The sequence below is a fragment of the Salvelinus fontinalis genome, chromosome 18 (genome assembly GCF_029448725.1).
Source record: "Salvelinus fontinalis isolate EN_2023a chromosome 18, ASM2944872v1, whole genome shotgun sequence".
Lineage (NCBI taxonomy): Eukaryota > Metazoa > Chordata > Actinopteri > Salmoniformes > Salmonidae > Salvelinus > Salvelinus fontinalis.
In genome coordinates this window covers 4,950,824-4,962,903 of record NC_074682.1, presented here as the reverse complement: position 1 = coordinate 4,962,903, position 12,080 = coordinate 4,950,824, and the positions used below count along the sequence as shown (strand labels likewise).

Here is a 12,080-nt window from a genome sequence, read left to right as displayed (position 1 = left end):
GGTGTGTGGCTGAAATAGCAGAATCCACTCATTTGAAGGGGTGTCCACATACTTTTGTATATACCGTGTATGTTCGCCCTCTGGTTGGTATTATCATCGGAACAACTTAGTCCTTTTTGAACAGACTAAGAACAATTGATCTATTTGACAAGCATTCCTCATTTACCACAGCAAATCCACTGTGGCAATTTAAACCGACACTTTGTATGAATGGAAACTATTGTTGGTGTGGCATACTGTTCCAATTTTATTTGTTTGCTATTTACGTTATCCATTAAATACAACTTTCTTTAATATAAAAGTGTCTGTAATGGTCATTTCTTATCTAGATCGGGATGAAAGTCATCAGGAAGCCTTGCGGTTAGAGAGTTGGCGCGAGTAACCGAAAGGTCTCTGGTTTGAATACCCAAGTCGACAAGGTGAACAATCTGTCTATGTGCCCTTGAGCAAGGCACTTAAACCTAATTTGCTCCAGGGCTGCCGTACTACGATGGCTGACCTGTAACACAACACATTTGACTGCACCTATCTGGGACTGGCCATTTTTGAAATGTACAACTAAATCAAGGCAATCGGGGGGGGGGGATTTAGTTATTTTTTGCCAGAAGGGCATGGGCCAGAATCAAACCCACACTGACACGATAGGCCTATATGTGCATGCTGAAGGCAGATGTTCTAATTGCTAGACCACCCCAGGCCTCGATTGAACTGACCTTAGGATCGCTAGAAACGATGTCCTCTGAAGGCCCTCATCAGCTCAGCCAGGGAAACACAAACGGAAGCCTATTATGCGGTTTCACACCTTTCATTATGTGACAATGGATAGAGTTAAACGGGTAGCCTAAAGAATATGGACAAATATGGCCCCACTGGTCCAAATGACTTGACTGCCCCCGCATGCAGAGAAAGAGAACTGCGGGTTTTCGATGAACGTATCTAAATCACAAGTTACTAGTTAATAATCCCTTTTTTTATTTTAGTCTCTCTAACACTAATCTGGAACATGAGGTGTAATTCTGTCTCTGAGCCCTAGATGGTGCTACATTCAAAAAGGCTCAGAGTAGGAGTGCTGATCTAGGATGTTTTTCATTATGATCTCAAAAGGAAAAACGGATCCTAGATCAGCACCCCTATTCTGTTTCTCTGCTTCTGAGCAATGTTGTCTGAGACGAGACGGCCTACACTGGCGACCGGGAAGTATGGTAGAGTGACTTTCATAGAAATAGAATAACAAGTGACATCAATAAGGGATCATATCGTTCACCTACCTTGACTAACCGGTGCCCCCGCACATTGACTCTGTACCGGTATCCCTTGTACACAGCCTCGCTATTGTTATTTTACTGCTGCTCTTTAATTATTTGTTACTTTTATTTTTTACTTATCTATTTCTTCCTCAACACTTATTTTGTCTTAAAACTGCATGGTTGGTTAAGGGCTTGTAAGTAAGCATTTCACTGTAAGGTGAAATGTGACAAATGTGACAAATACAATTTGATTTGATTTGATTCACCTGGTCAGTCGATGTCATGGACAGAGCAGGTGTTAATGTTAATGCTCTGTATGTCTATGTAATGATACTGCGGTAGGGTTGAGTGACACTAACTTAGCCAGCTGTACATCTATATATGGAGATATTTATCTGTGTAATGATCCTGTGATAACGAAATCTTGTGTGTGTAGCTAGGATACTCTAGCAGGAAATAGGGTAGAGTGGCGTTAAGCCAGTCAAAAGTACAACTCTACGTATTGATACAGTGGTGCTCTGATTCTGTGATGATAACAGAGCTATGTGACAAGATAACACATCCTCAGTGATACAGTACACCACTTCTCCTCTGAAGCCTCTCGGTTGTCTTCAGGCATACTGCTATAGGCCACAAGAAATCAAATGAAGATCATTACCCTGTGCGTGCCATACATACGGTTGAAATTGTAACCATTTGTATAGACATTAGGACAGATACCGTGTGACAGGAAACAGAGCCTGTAGGTGGGCCTACCCTGTGCATGTTGCCATTTCCTGTGCCTGGGATGGGTAATGACAGGTTGTTGGTGTCCTGTGCAAATGTCTGTGGCTGCATCGGACTAGCCTATAGCAGGGGAGAGAGTATAGGTGTTAGTTTCAATGTACATCTGTCCCACCATTTTTCCATCGCTTGCAATACTAACATCAGTGTTGATAGGTAGACTCTATTATCCCAAAAATAGTACTGTTTAACAATAAGTGGGCCGTTCTTATTAACATAAGACCCTACGTTCTATTATGTCTGTTACCCGGCTGGGGGTGCGTTCGCGGGCTCTGCGGGGGGGTTTCCAAGACCTCTCCTTGGTAACAGTGTTTGCATAGAAGAATCGCCCTGTGGTGGGGTCCGAGTACTGCTCCCATAGGTCCAGCACCTGCAGAGCCACAATGGAAATAAGTGTATTACTTTTGTGTGTGTCATCCTCTATGATATCATGTAGGCACGTTGTTGGCTATGTGATTTTAAAAAAAGAAACGGTTTGAAAGGAACTCTCACTCAAACCTAAAAACATACTAGTTAGATTATTTTAGATTTTGAAAAAACATTATGTTTTTGGCCTCCATCAGAATCAATTGGTGAAATAAACAAACAAAAATCACCTGTAGTGGTCGCTGACCAGGGGCAGGACTGGGGGGTTCTGCTTGGCTCCGCCTCTTTACCTGATGTAGGGCAGAGTAGAGAGGAGAACCCGTCCACATCAACATGAAAACGTGGCTTATGGAAAACCTCAAGGTCACCAATGTCTACTAACTCTGGTGAACGGGTACATCGTGTAACGTAGGATATAGGAAGCCATCTATTGCACTGAAATAGATTGAGAAGTAAGGAACATCATACGGAAAATCATCTTTCCATGAAAGCTATAGTGATGATGAAGCGATAGTGATGTTGAGGCTACAGTGATGATGAAGCGATAGTGATGTTGAGGCTATAGTGATGATGACGCTGTAGTGATGATGAGGCTAGGCTACCTGGGGTTGCAGGTAGCCTAGCGGTTAGAGCGTTGGACTAGTAACTGAAAAATTGCAAGATCGAATCCCCGAGCTGACAAGTTAAAAACATGTTGTTCTGCTCCTGAACAAGACGGTTAACCCACTGTTCCTAGGCCGTCATTGAAAATAAGAATTTGTTCTTAACTGACTTGCCTGGTAAAATGAATAAAAAAATACAATGCAGCTTTACACCCCGTGTTACACAACTATAGTCTTTCTACTAATGACAGCTGGGGCTGAGTGACCTGTGCAACCTATAGATACAACACTGTTTCCTAAACTAGGGGGGTTTGAAGACTGGGGTTATGTCAGTAGCCTCTAAACGCAGTTATAATAAACAGAGCAGGTTCAGTTTTCTTCCTACAGATGTGTCTCTATCTTTTCAACCGTTTAATCTTGCGGATCAGTGGGACGCTAGTGTCCCATTTCGACAATTTCCAGAGCGCCAAATTGAAATTAAATTACTATAAATATTAAACTTTCATGAAATCACAAGTGCAACACATCAAAATAAAGCTAAACTTGTTGTTAATCCAGCCGCTGTGTCAGATTTCAAAAAGGCTTTACGGCGAAAGCAAACCATACGATTATCCGAGGACAGCGCCCAGCACACAAATGCATAACAAATCATTTTCAACCAGGGAGTTGCGACAAGAAAGTCAGAAATAGCAATATAATATATGCCTTACCTTTGAAGATTTTGTTCGATAAAGTCCTTCTTTATATCCATAAAATATCCATAAAAACTCAGTTTTTCAGTCAATAATCCATTCGGTTTCCCTCCTTCAAAATGCATACAAAATGAATCCCAAACGTTACCAATAAACTCATCCAAACAAGTCAATCAACATTTATAATCAAACAATAGGTACCCTAATACGCAAATAAACAATCAAATTTAAGACTGAGAATCGTTATTGTCTTTACCGGAGAAAAATACCAAAGAACGCGCTTGGAAACACTACAGCCAAAATGTGAGCCACCTAGAAAAACTACAATTTCTGGCTAATTGTTCCAAAAATCAGCCTGAAACTCTTTCTAAAGACTCTTGACATCTAGTGGAAGCCCTAGGCACTGCAATCGGGCACGATTTCGCCTTATTATAAAAGTGCCAGCCATTGAAATCAGTGGTAGGATGAAGTTCTTTTTTTTGGGATGGTTTTTCCTCGGGGTTTCACCTGCCATATCAGTTCCGTTATACTCACAGACATTATTTTACCAGTTTTATAAACTTTAGAGTGTTTTTTATCCAAATCTACCAATTATATGCATATCCTAGCTTCTGGGCCTGAGTAACAGTATGTTTACATTGGGCATGCTTTTCATCCGGACGTCTAAATACCGCCCCCTATCCCATAGAAGTTTTAAGCTACAAAATATTATGACCACATCACTTAAAGATAAGACTCAGGAACAAGTACATTATGTGTCTGTTTCCCTCTACAATTCCCACAAGCCGTAGAGGACTCATTAGAACAGAATGGACAAGACCAGGCACCAATGGTTACCCGTCATTCATGTTTTGAGCCCCACATTTTTTAGGGGGGAATGCTTGTCACATTTTTTTAGGGGGGCTTTCCTGTTTTGCATGTTATTTAGGCATTACTACATGTCACATGTCACATGTCAGTTTGGAAACAATGTAAATAATATATATATCATTGAGTTAATAAAGCCGCATACAAACATGGTCTCTTTTTTGTTTTCTTGAGTAAGGCAGCTCCAAAATGCAGGTGTTTCAGCCTAGCTCAGTGCTTTCTGTGGTGGTGGGGCAAGCCAGCAGAAAATATGGAGTGTTGCGCCATGATTGGCTCAGTATTTTGTCACTCATGGGGACACACATCACCGTCCAAGTCTATCATGCTGACCAGACCGCACGCACCATCACACACATGTTGATTTTGTCCCCCCACATCAGACACGATCAGGACATGCAGGTTGAAATATCAAAACAAACTCTGAACCAACTATATTAATTTGGGGACAGGTCGAAAAGCATTAAACATTTATGGCAATTTAGCTAGTTAGCTTGCTGATGCTAGCTGATCTGTCTTGGGATATAAACATTGGGTTGTTATTTTAACTGAAATGCACAAGGTCCTCTACCCCAACAATTAATCCACAGATAAAACGGTAAACCGAGTTTGTTTCTAGTAATCTCTACCTCCTTCAGGCTTCTTCTTCTTTTTTGGACTTTATTTGGCAGTTGGCTACCAACTTTAAGGTACATTACCACAACCAACTAGGATGGAGTGTGGACCTCAGTTCATCTTTCAATCACCCACGTGGGTACATGCTCCTAAAAACCAATGAGGAGATGGGAGAGGCAGGATTTGCTGCGCATCGAGCGTCACAAATACAAACAAGTTCTATTTTAGCGCTTGGCTAGGCAGATGCTCGCCAGAGAATTTCAGACTTTGATGACAAAGTTTGATGACAAAATTTGCCCACGAAGGACAGCCGCGCCACCTTCCTGTTCAAGAGAGCACAGCACAACAAGGTGAGTGTCACGCCCTGGCCTTAGTATTCTTTGTTTTCTTTATTATTTTAGTTAGGTCAGGGTGTGACATGGGGAATGTTTGTGTTTTGTTGGTTTTGGGTGTTTCTATGGTAAAGGGGTTGTTGGGTGTAGTATATGGGTTTGTGTTGAGTACATGTGTCTAGCGTTGTCTATGTATGTTTAGTTGTCTAGGAGAGTCTATGGTTACCTGAATGAGTTCCCAATTAGAGACAGCTGATTTCGGTTGTCTCTGATTGGGAGCCTTATTTAGGGTAGCCATAGGCTTTCATTTGTTGTGAGTAGTTGTCTATGTGATACGTTTGTAGCCAGTGTGTGCACATCGTTGTTTAGCTTCACGATCGTTTTCTTGTTTTGTTTAGTGTTTAAGTGTTTTTGTTTCGTTTGCCTTTTTCGTTAATAAAAAGGAGATGGCTTATTTTCCTAAAGCTGCGTTTTGGTCCGTCAATCCTCCACACGATCGTGACAGTGAGTCCAAAAATGTATTGTATGCTGCTGCATAAATGATGTAAAATGCCAGGAAGATATGCATACTGTACAGTGCCTTGCAAAGGTATTGGCGTTTTTCTTATTTTGTTGCATTATAACCTGTAATTTAAATTGATTTTATTTGGATTTCATGTAATGGACATACACAAAATAAGATGTGGTGCAACCAATTACCTTCAGAAGTCACATAATTAATTATATAAAGTCCACCTGTGGGCACTCTATGTGTCACATGATCTCTCACAAGGAATTTGATTTGATTTGATCTCAGTATATATACACACACCTGTTCTGAAGGGCCAGAATCTGCAACACCACTAAGGGGTACCACCAAGCAAGTGGCACCATGAAGACCAAGGAGCTCTCCAAGCAGGTCAGGGACAAAGTTGTGGAGAAGTACAGAGCAGGGTTGGGTTATAAAAAAAATATCAGAAACTTTGAACATCCTACGGAGCACCATTTAAATCCATTATTAAAAAATTGAAAAAATATGGCACCACAACAAACCTGCCAAGAGAGGGCCGCCCACCAAAACACATGGACCAGGCAAGGAGGGCATTAATCAGAGAGGCAACAAAGAGACCAAAGATAACCCTGAAGGAGCTGCAAAGCGCCACAGTGGAGATTGGAGTATCTGTCCATAGCCATACACTCCACAGAGCTGAGCTTTATGGAAGAGTGGCCAGAAAAAAAACATTGCTGAAAGAAAAAAATAAGCAAACACATTTGGTGTTTGCCAAAAGGCATATGGGAGACTCCCCAAACATATGGAAGGAGGTACTCTGGTCAGATGAGACTAAAATTGAGCTTTTTGGCCATCAAGGAAAACGCTATGTCTGGCACAAACCCAACACCTCTCATCACCCCGAGAACACCATTCCCACAGTGAAGCATGGTGGCGGCAGCATCATAATGTGGGGATGTTTTTCATCGGCAGGGACTGGGAAACTGGTCAGAATTGAAGGAATGATGGATGGTGCTAAATACAGGTAAATTCTTCAGGGAAACCTGTTTCAGTCTTCCAGAGATTTGAGACTGAGACAAAGGTTCACCTTCCAGCAGGAAAATGACCCTAAGCATACTGCTAAAGCAACACTTGAGTGGTTTAACGGGAAACATTTAAATGTCTTGGAATGGCCTAGTCAAAGCCCAGACCTCAATCCAATTGAGAATCTGTGGTATGACTTAAAGATTGCTGTACACCAGCAGGAACCCATCCAACTTGAAGGAGCTGGAGCAGTTTTGCCTTGAAGAATGGACAAAAATCCCAGGGGCTAGATGTGCCAAGCTTACAGAGACATATCACAAGAGACTTGCAGCTGTACTTGTTGCAAACAGTGGCTCTACAAAGTATTGACTTTGGAGGGGTGAATAGTTATGCACGCTCAATTTTTCAGGTGTTTTGTCTTATTTCTTGTTTGTTTCACAAAGAAAAATATTTTGCATCTTCAAAGTGGTAGGCATGTTGTGTAAATCAAATGATACAACCCCCCCAAAAAATCAATTTTAATTCCAGGTTGTAAAGGCAAGAAAATAGGAAAAATGCCAAGGGGGGTGAATACTTTCACACTGTAAGAGGGACTTGGATTTGCCTTCTGTTTAGCTGCCGTTATAGGCGACTACTATCTCCGGCTTTGATTTTATTTGATACATTTGACCATATCATCGTAAAGTATGTTTTTTCAATATAGTTTAATCAGATTATTGAAATTTTTTCGGGAGTTTTGCCGTGTTCCGTTCTCTGACTTTGTTGACGATGGAGAGATTCGTGCCACTTGGCTAGTGTGCTTGCTAAATTGAGAGGGAAAGTGGCCGTTCTAAATCCAAACAACGATTGCTCTTGACAAAGGACCCCTTGTCCAACATTCTGATGAAAGATCAGCAAAAGTAAGAAACATTTTATGATGCTATTTCATATATCTGTCGTACATGTGAACTAGTCGTGGGCGCCCAACTTTGGGGTACTCTAGCTATACCGAAGCTGGATGTCGTAATGAAGTTATTTTTTAGAATTCTAACACTGCGATTTCATTAAGAACTAATGTATCTATCATTTCCTATACAACATGTATTTTTTTGTTATGTTTATGAATAGCTATTTGGTCAGAATATGTGTGTCAGAAAAAGTGTCAGAAAAATATCCGGGCGTTGTGGGAAAAAGTAGCTAAGTTAGCACAATGTATAACCATTGATTTCAGCTCTAAATATGCACATTTTCTAACAAAACATAAGTGTATGTATAACCTGATGTTATAGGACTGTCATCTGATGAAGAAAATCAAGGTTAGTCAAAAATTATATATCTTTTACTGGTTTGTTACGATCGCTAACCTTTTGCTACTGGGAAATGGCATGTGTTTCTGGCTATTGTGGTAAGCTAATATAACGCTATATTGTGTTTTCGCTGTAAAACACTTAATAAATCGGAAATATTGGCTGGAATCACAAGATGCCTGTCTTTCATTTGCTGTACACTATGTATTTTTCAGAAATGTTTTATGATGAGTAATTAGGTATTTGACGTTGGTGTCTGTAATTATTATGGCTGCTTTCGGTGCAATTTCTGATTGTAGCTGCAATGTAAACTATGATTTATACCTGAAATATGCACATTTTTCGAACAAAACATAGATTTATTGTATAACATGTTGTAAGACTGTCATCTGATGAAGTTGTTTCTTGGTTAGTTTGGTTGGTTCTTGGTTAGTTAGGTTGGCTTTGTGCATGCTACCTGTACTGTGAAAAATGTCTGTCCTTTTTTGTATTTGGTGGTGAGCTAACATAAATATACGTGCTGTTTTCGCTGTAAAACATTTTAAAAATCGGACATGTTGGCTGGATTCACAAGATGTGTACCTTTCATTTGCTGTATTGGACTTGTTAATGTGTGAAAGTTAAATATTTAAAAAATATATATTTTGAATTTCGCGCCCTGCACTTGAGCTGGCTGTTGTCATATTGTGGGCGGCCTCGGGCTGCAGCCATAAGAAGATAATGTACTTTTCTACACAGAAGATCATACACCATTATCTTCTGAACTTCCCAATACGTTTCTGATGCATTTCAGTCAATTCAAACCATTCTTTCTTCAGATTGAAATACTGTCAAAAAAAACTCTCAGACTGATCTGTAATCAGTAGCGGTGTGTGGGTAAAATTACTGAGGAAGCCAAGCCAGTAAAAAAGCCATATTACAACCCATGTTGTGATAATTGCATTGTTTGCTCTATAACCCATTCGTTCATACGCCACCATGATATACAATAAGGCCGTGGCAACAAAATACAACAGTCACACAGTGGAGGAATAAATCCAACTACACATACAGTTGAAGGCGGAAGTTTACATACACCTTAGCCAACTACATTTAAACTCCGTTTTGTATCACAACTGGCCATGATTGGGAGTCCCACGGGGCGGCGCACAATTGGCCCAGCGTCGTCGTCGTCCGGGTTAGGGTTTGGCCGGGGTAGGCTGTCATTATAAATAAGAATTTGTTCTTAACTGACTTGCCTAATTAAACAAAGGTTCAATAAAAAAAAAAGTGAAATACCTGAGTTTCTTTGTCTTTTAGTTTAGTGCCATAACAAGTGGTCCGTCGAGCCGGATTTACTGTAGGTGTTCCCACGGATGGGGATCTCACCCTCAATGGCAACCCTCAGCCTGACTCCTCCAGAGCTGGGCCCGGCATATGTGAGATGCAAGCAAGTGGAACCTTCCCTGTCTTCACAGCCAAGTGCAGCAAGCGCACATCCAGCAGGAGCTAGGCCTGAAGAGGAGCCTGTTTTGGTTGGAAAGAGCATGAGGGGGAAACAGCCCCCAGCCCATCTGAGAGACAATGACTTTTACCCCTACATAACCTAATCTCAGAAAAGAATAGTTTGAAGTGCCGAGAGCACAGAAAGAGCACAGGAACGGGCAAATTCATACATGTACAACACCAGGCCATACACCTCAGCTCTCAATGCCCTGAATGCCAAGTATGGACAGCCCCATCAGCTTATGCAGAGTGATATTGGCAACATCCTCAATGTGTTACATGTGAGGGTAGGAGATGACACAGCCTTCCAAGAATTTGCTCTCTCCATCCATTCGCTCTCTCCATCCATTCGCTCTGTCCGCATGCTGCGGACATTGGAAGGTTACCAGGATGCTGAGCTCAAGTGTGGTTCACATGTAGACTGGTTGCTGGGTAAACTGCCATGATGGGTTGATTGAAAACTATTATAGGACATGGAGTAGCCAAAACCCTATACCCTCCAGAACCTGTCTGACTGGTTGCAGGTGAAAGCAAGGACCAGAAGACTCTCCTAGACAGCTTCTGTTCTCTACCAGGACAAGAGGGAGGTTAACTGGAAAGAACCACTGCGCCTGGGTACGACTAACAAGTTCCTGACCAGTGAACGTGACTACAAACAAGCTCTCCTCGTGGTAAGCAGCAAATTAAACCAGAACAAACAAGTTTAAATTCTATTGTCCTTACTGTGACGGGGAAGAACACTTCCTAGGCTCATGTCTCATGAGTTCAAGCAGCTCTCCAGGGAGAAGGTCAGGGATTGGATCTCAGTTCAAGGCCTCTGCTGGAGGTGTGGGCGAAAACACTTTCCAAAGGAATGCACCTTAAAAAAGCCATGCAACATCTGCAAGGAGTTGCACCTCACAGTACTACATGAGTACATATTGCAAGATCACAGGATCGTCCTTCTGGTCAGCACCGACAAAGCCGAAATGGGGTTCCTTTACCTTGACTGTCCAAACCGTCACCACGAGTGATGTTAAAAGTGGTCAGAGTCATCCTACGTCATGGCGAGGAGGCGATGGAGACATATGCCATTCCAAATGACGGCTCTGAACGTTCCATCATTCTCCCTGCTGCTGCCTACTACCTTGGGTTAGATGGTGAACCAGTGGTACTGAGCTTTCAAACTATACGTCAAGGAAGCCTGTACAACATGGGCAGCGCCATTTGAGGACTGATACATAGCGATCTCTACACATCTCTATGTCTCAGAGGTGCCTGCAATGAAAGGGACAGTTAACAAAAAAGTGTGAAAACAATGAGAGATTTTTCTATAGCCGTCCCCAAAATCAGTCTCTGTTGGTTTTGCTCTTGTTCCACAAAGGTTCTCTCCCTCCAAGGCCCCTTCCTATGGCGTACAAGCCAACTCCTTATCCTCCAGTGACAGGGGGGTCAGATCCTCAGTGTTCCGATAGACGGCAAACCATACCTCCTTCCTCCAATTGCCATTCTGGCACGCTGCCCTCCTCCAGAATGACCACCCATGGTGCTTCTGCCTGAACAGACCCAGTCACTCCCAATGTGCTCCTCATGGGGAGGTGCAACAGCTCTCTGCCCCAAGCCATCTATGTTGACAGTGGTCTTGTTGGTCGACGGCGCTGGTGCCATAGAAATCCTGGCTGACCACTTACGGGCTAACATCGACCCTTCCCAGACCAGTGGCCCGTCTGAGGTAGGGTCAAGATGAGATCTGTGTGAGATCAAGATCAAACCAGGTGGATCAAAAGTGAAACCAGAAGAGAGACTGCTTTTGGGTGCAGCTGTAGAACAGGCTCTAATATTTCTCAAACTTTTTTAGTTAACTGTCCCTTTAATTGCACGAAACCCCAGGTCTCTCTTCTTATCCTTGTCCTCTAACTGGGATACCGGCACCTCCTACCTCATCCAGTGCATTTCAAATAGGCAACCTGCCATAACGCCTGCAATTAACAAGTGGACTTCTGTCTGGTGAAGTCCACAAAGCAAAGACTGCATGTGACAAACCAGTATACGACTTGCAACATGGTCAAGCAAGTTTATTTTTAAGACAGTTGACTAAAGAACAACTGATTTAGAACCAAGGAGTTAACTCAAGTCAGCACAAAGACAACAGGAGCACTCCCTCTGCTATTTCAGTACCATCTCAACTTAAGCATTTAAATATCATCAAATCAACAAGGCTATATATGCTTAGTTGAATACACTGAAACAAACTTAAAAGAACCCCCCCCCCCAAAAAAAGATACAGTGTTGCTAATGTGGTGTGTGTGCGCAAGT

At 42.1% G+C, this 12,080-nt stretch overlaps 1 protein-coding gene across 2 annotated transcripts in view; it reads right to left on the bottom strand.

Annotated features, from left to right (window-relative positions):
- The window catches only part of LOC129814838 (rho GTPase-activating protein 15-like), a 67,702-nt gene that overhangs the window by 26,862 nt on the left and 28,760 nt on the right, over nt 1–12,080 (bottom strand). For both annotated transcript variants that reach the window (XM_055867914.1, XM_055867913.1), the window contains exons 6-8: nt 2,627–2,686; nt 2,278–2,400; nt 2,004–2,093 (exon numbers count right to left, since the gene is read on the bottom strand). In XM_055867914.1, coding sequence (XP_055723889.1) covers nt 2,004–2,093; nt 2,278–2,400; nt 2,627–2,686 — 273 coding nt within the window. The remainder of the gene's footprint in view (nt 1–2,003; nt 2,094–2,277; nt 2,401–2,626; nt 2,687–12,080) is intronic.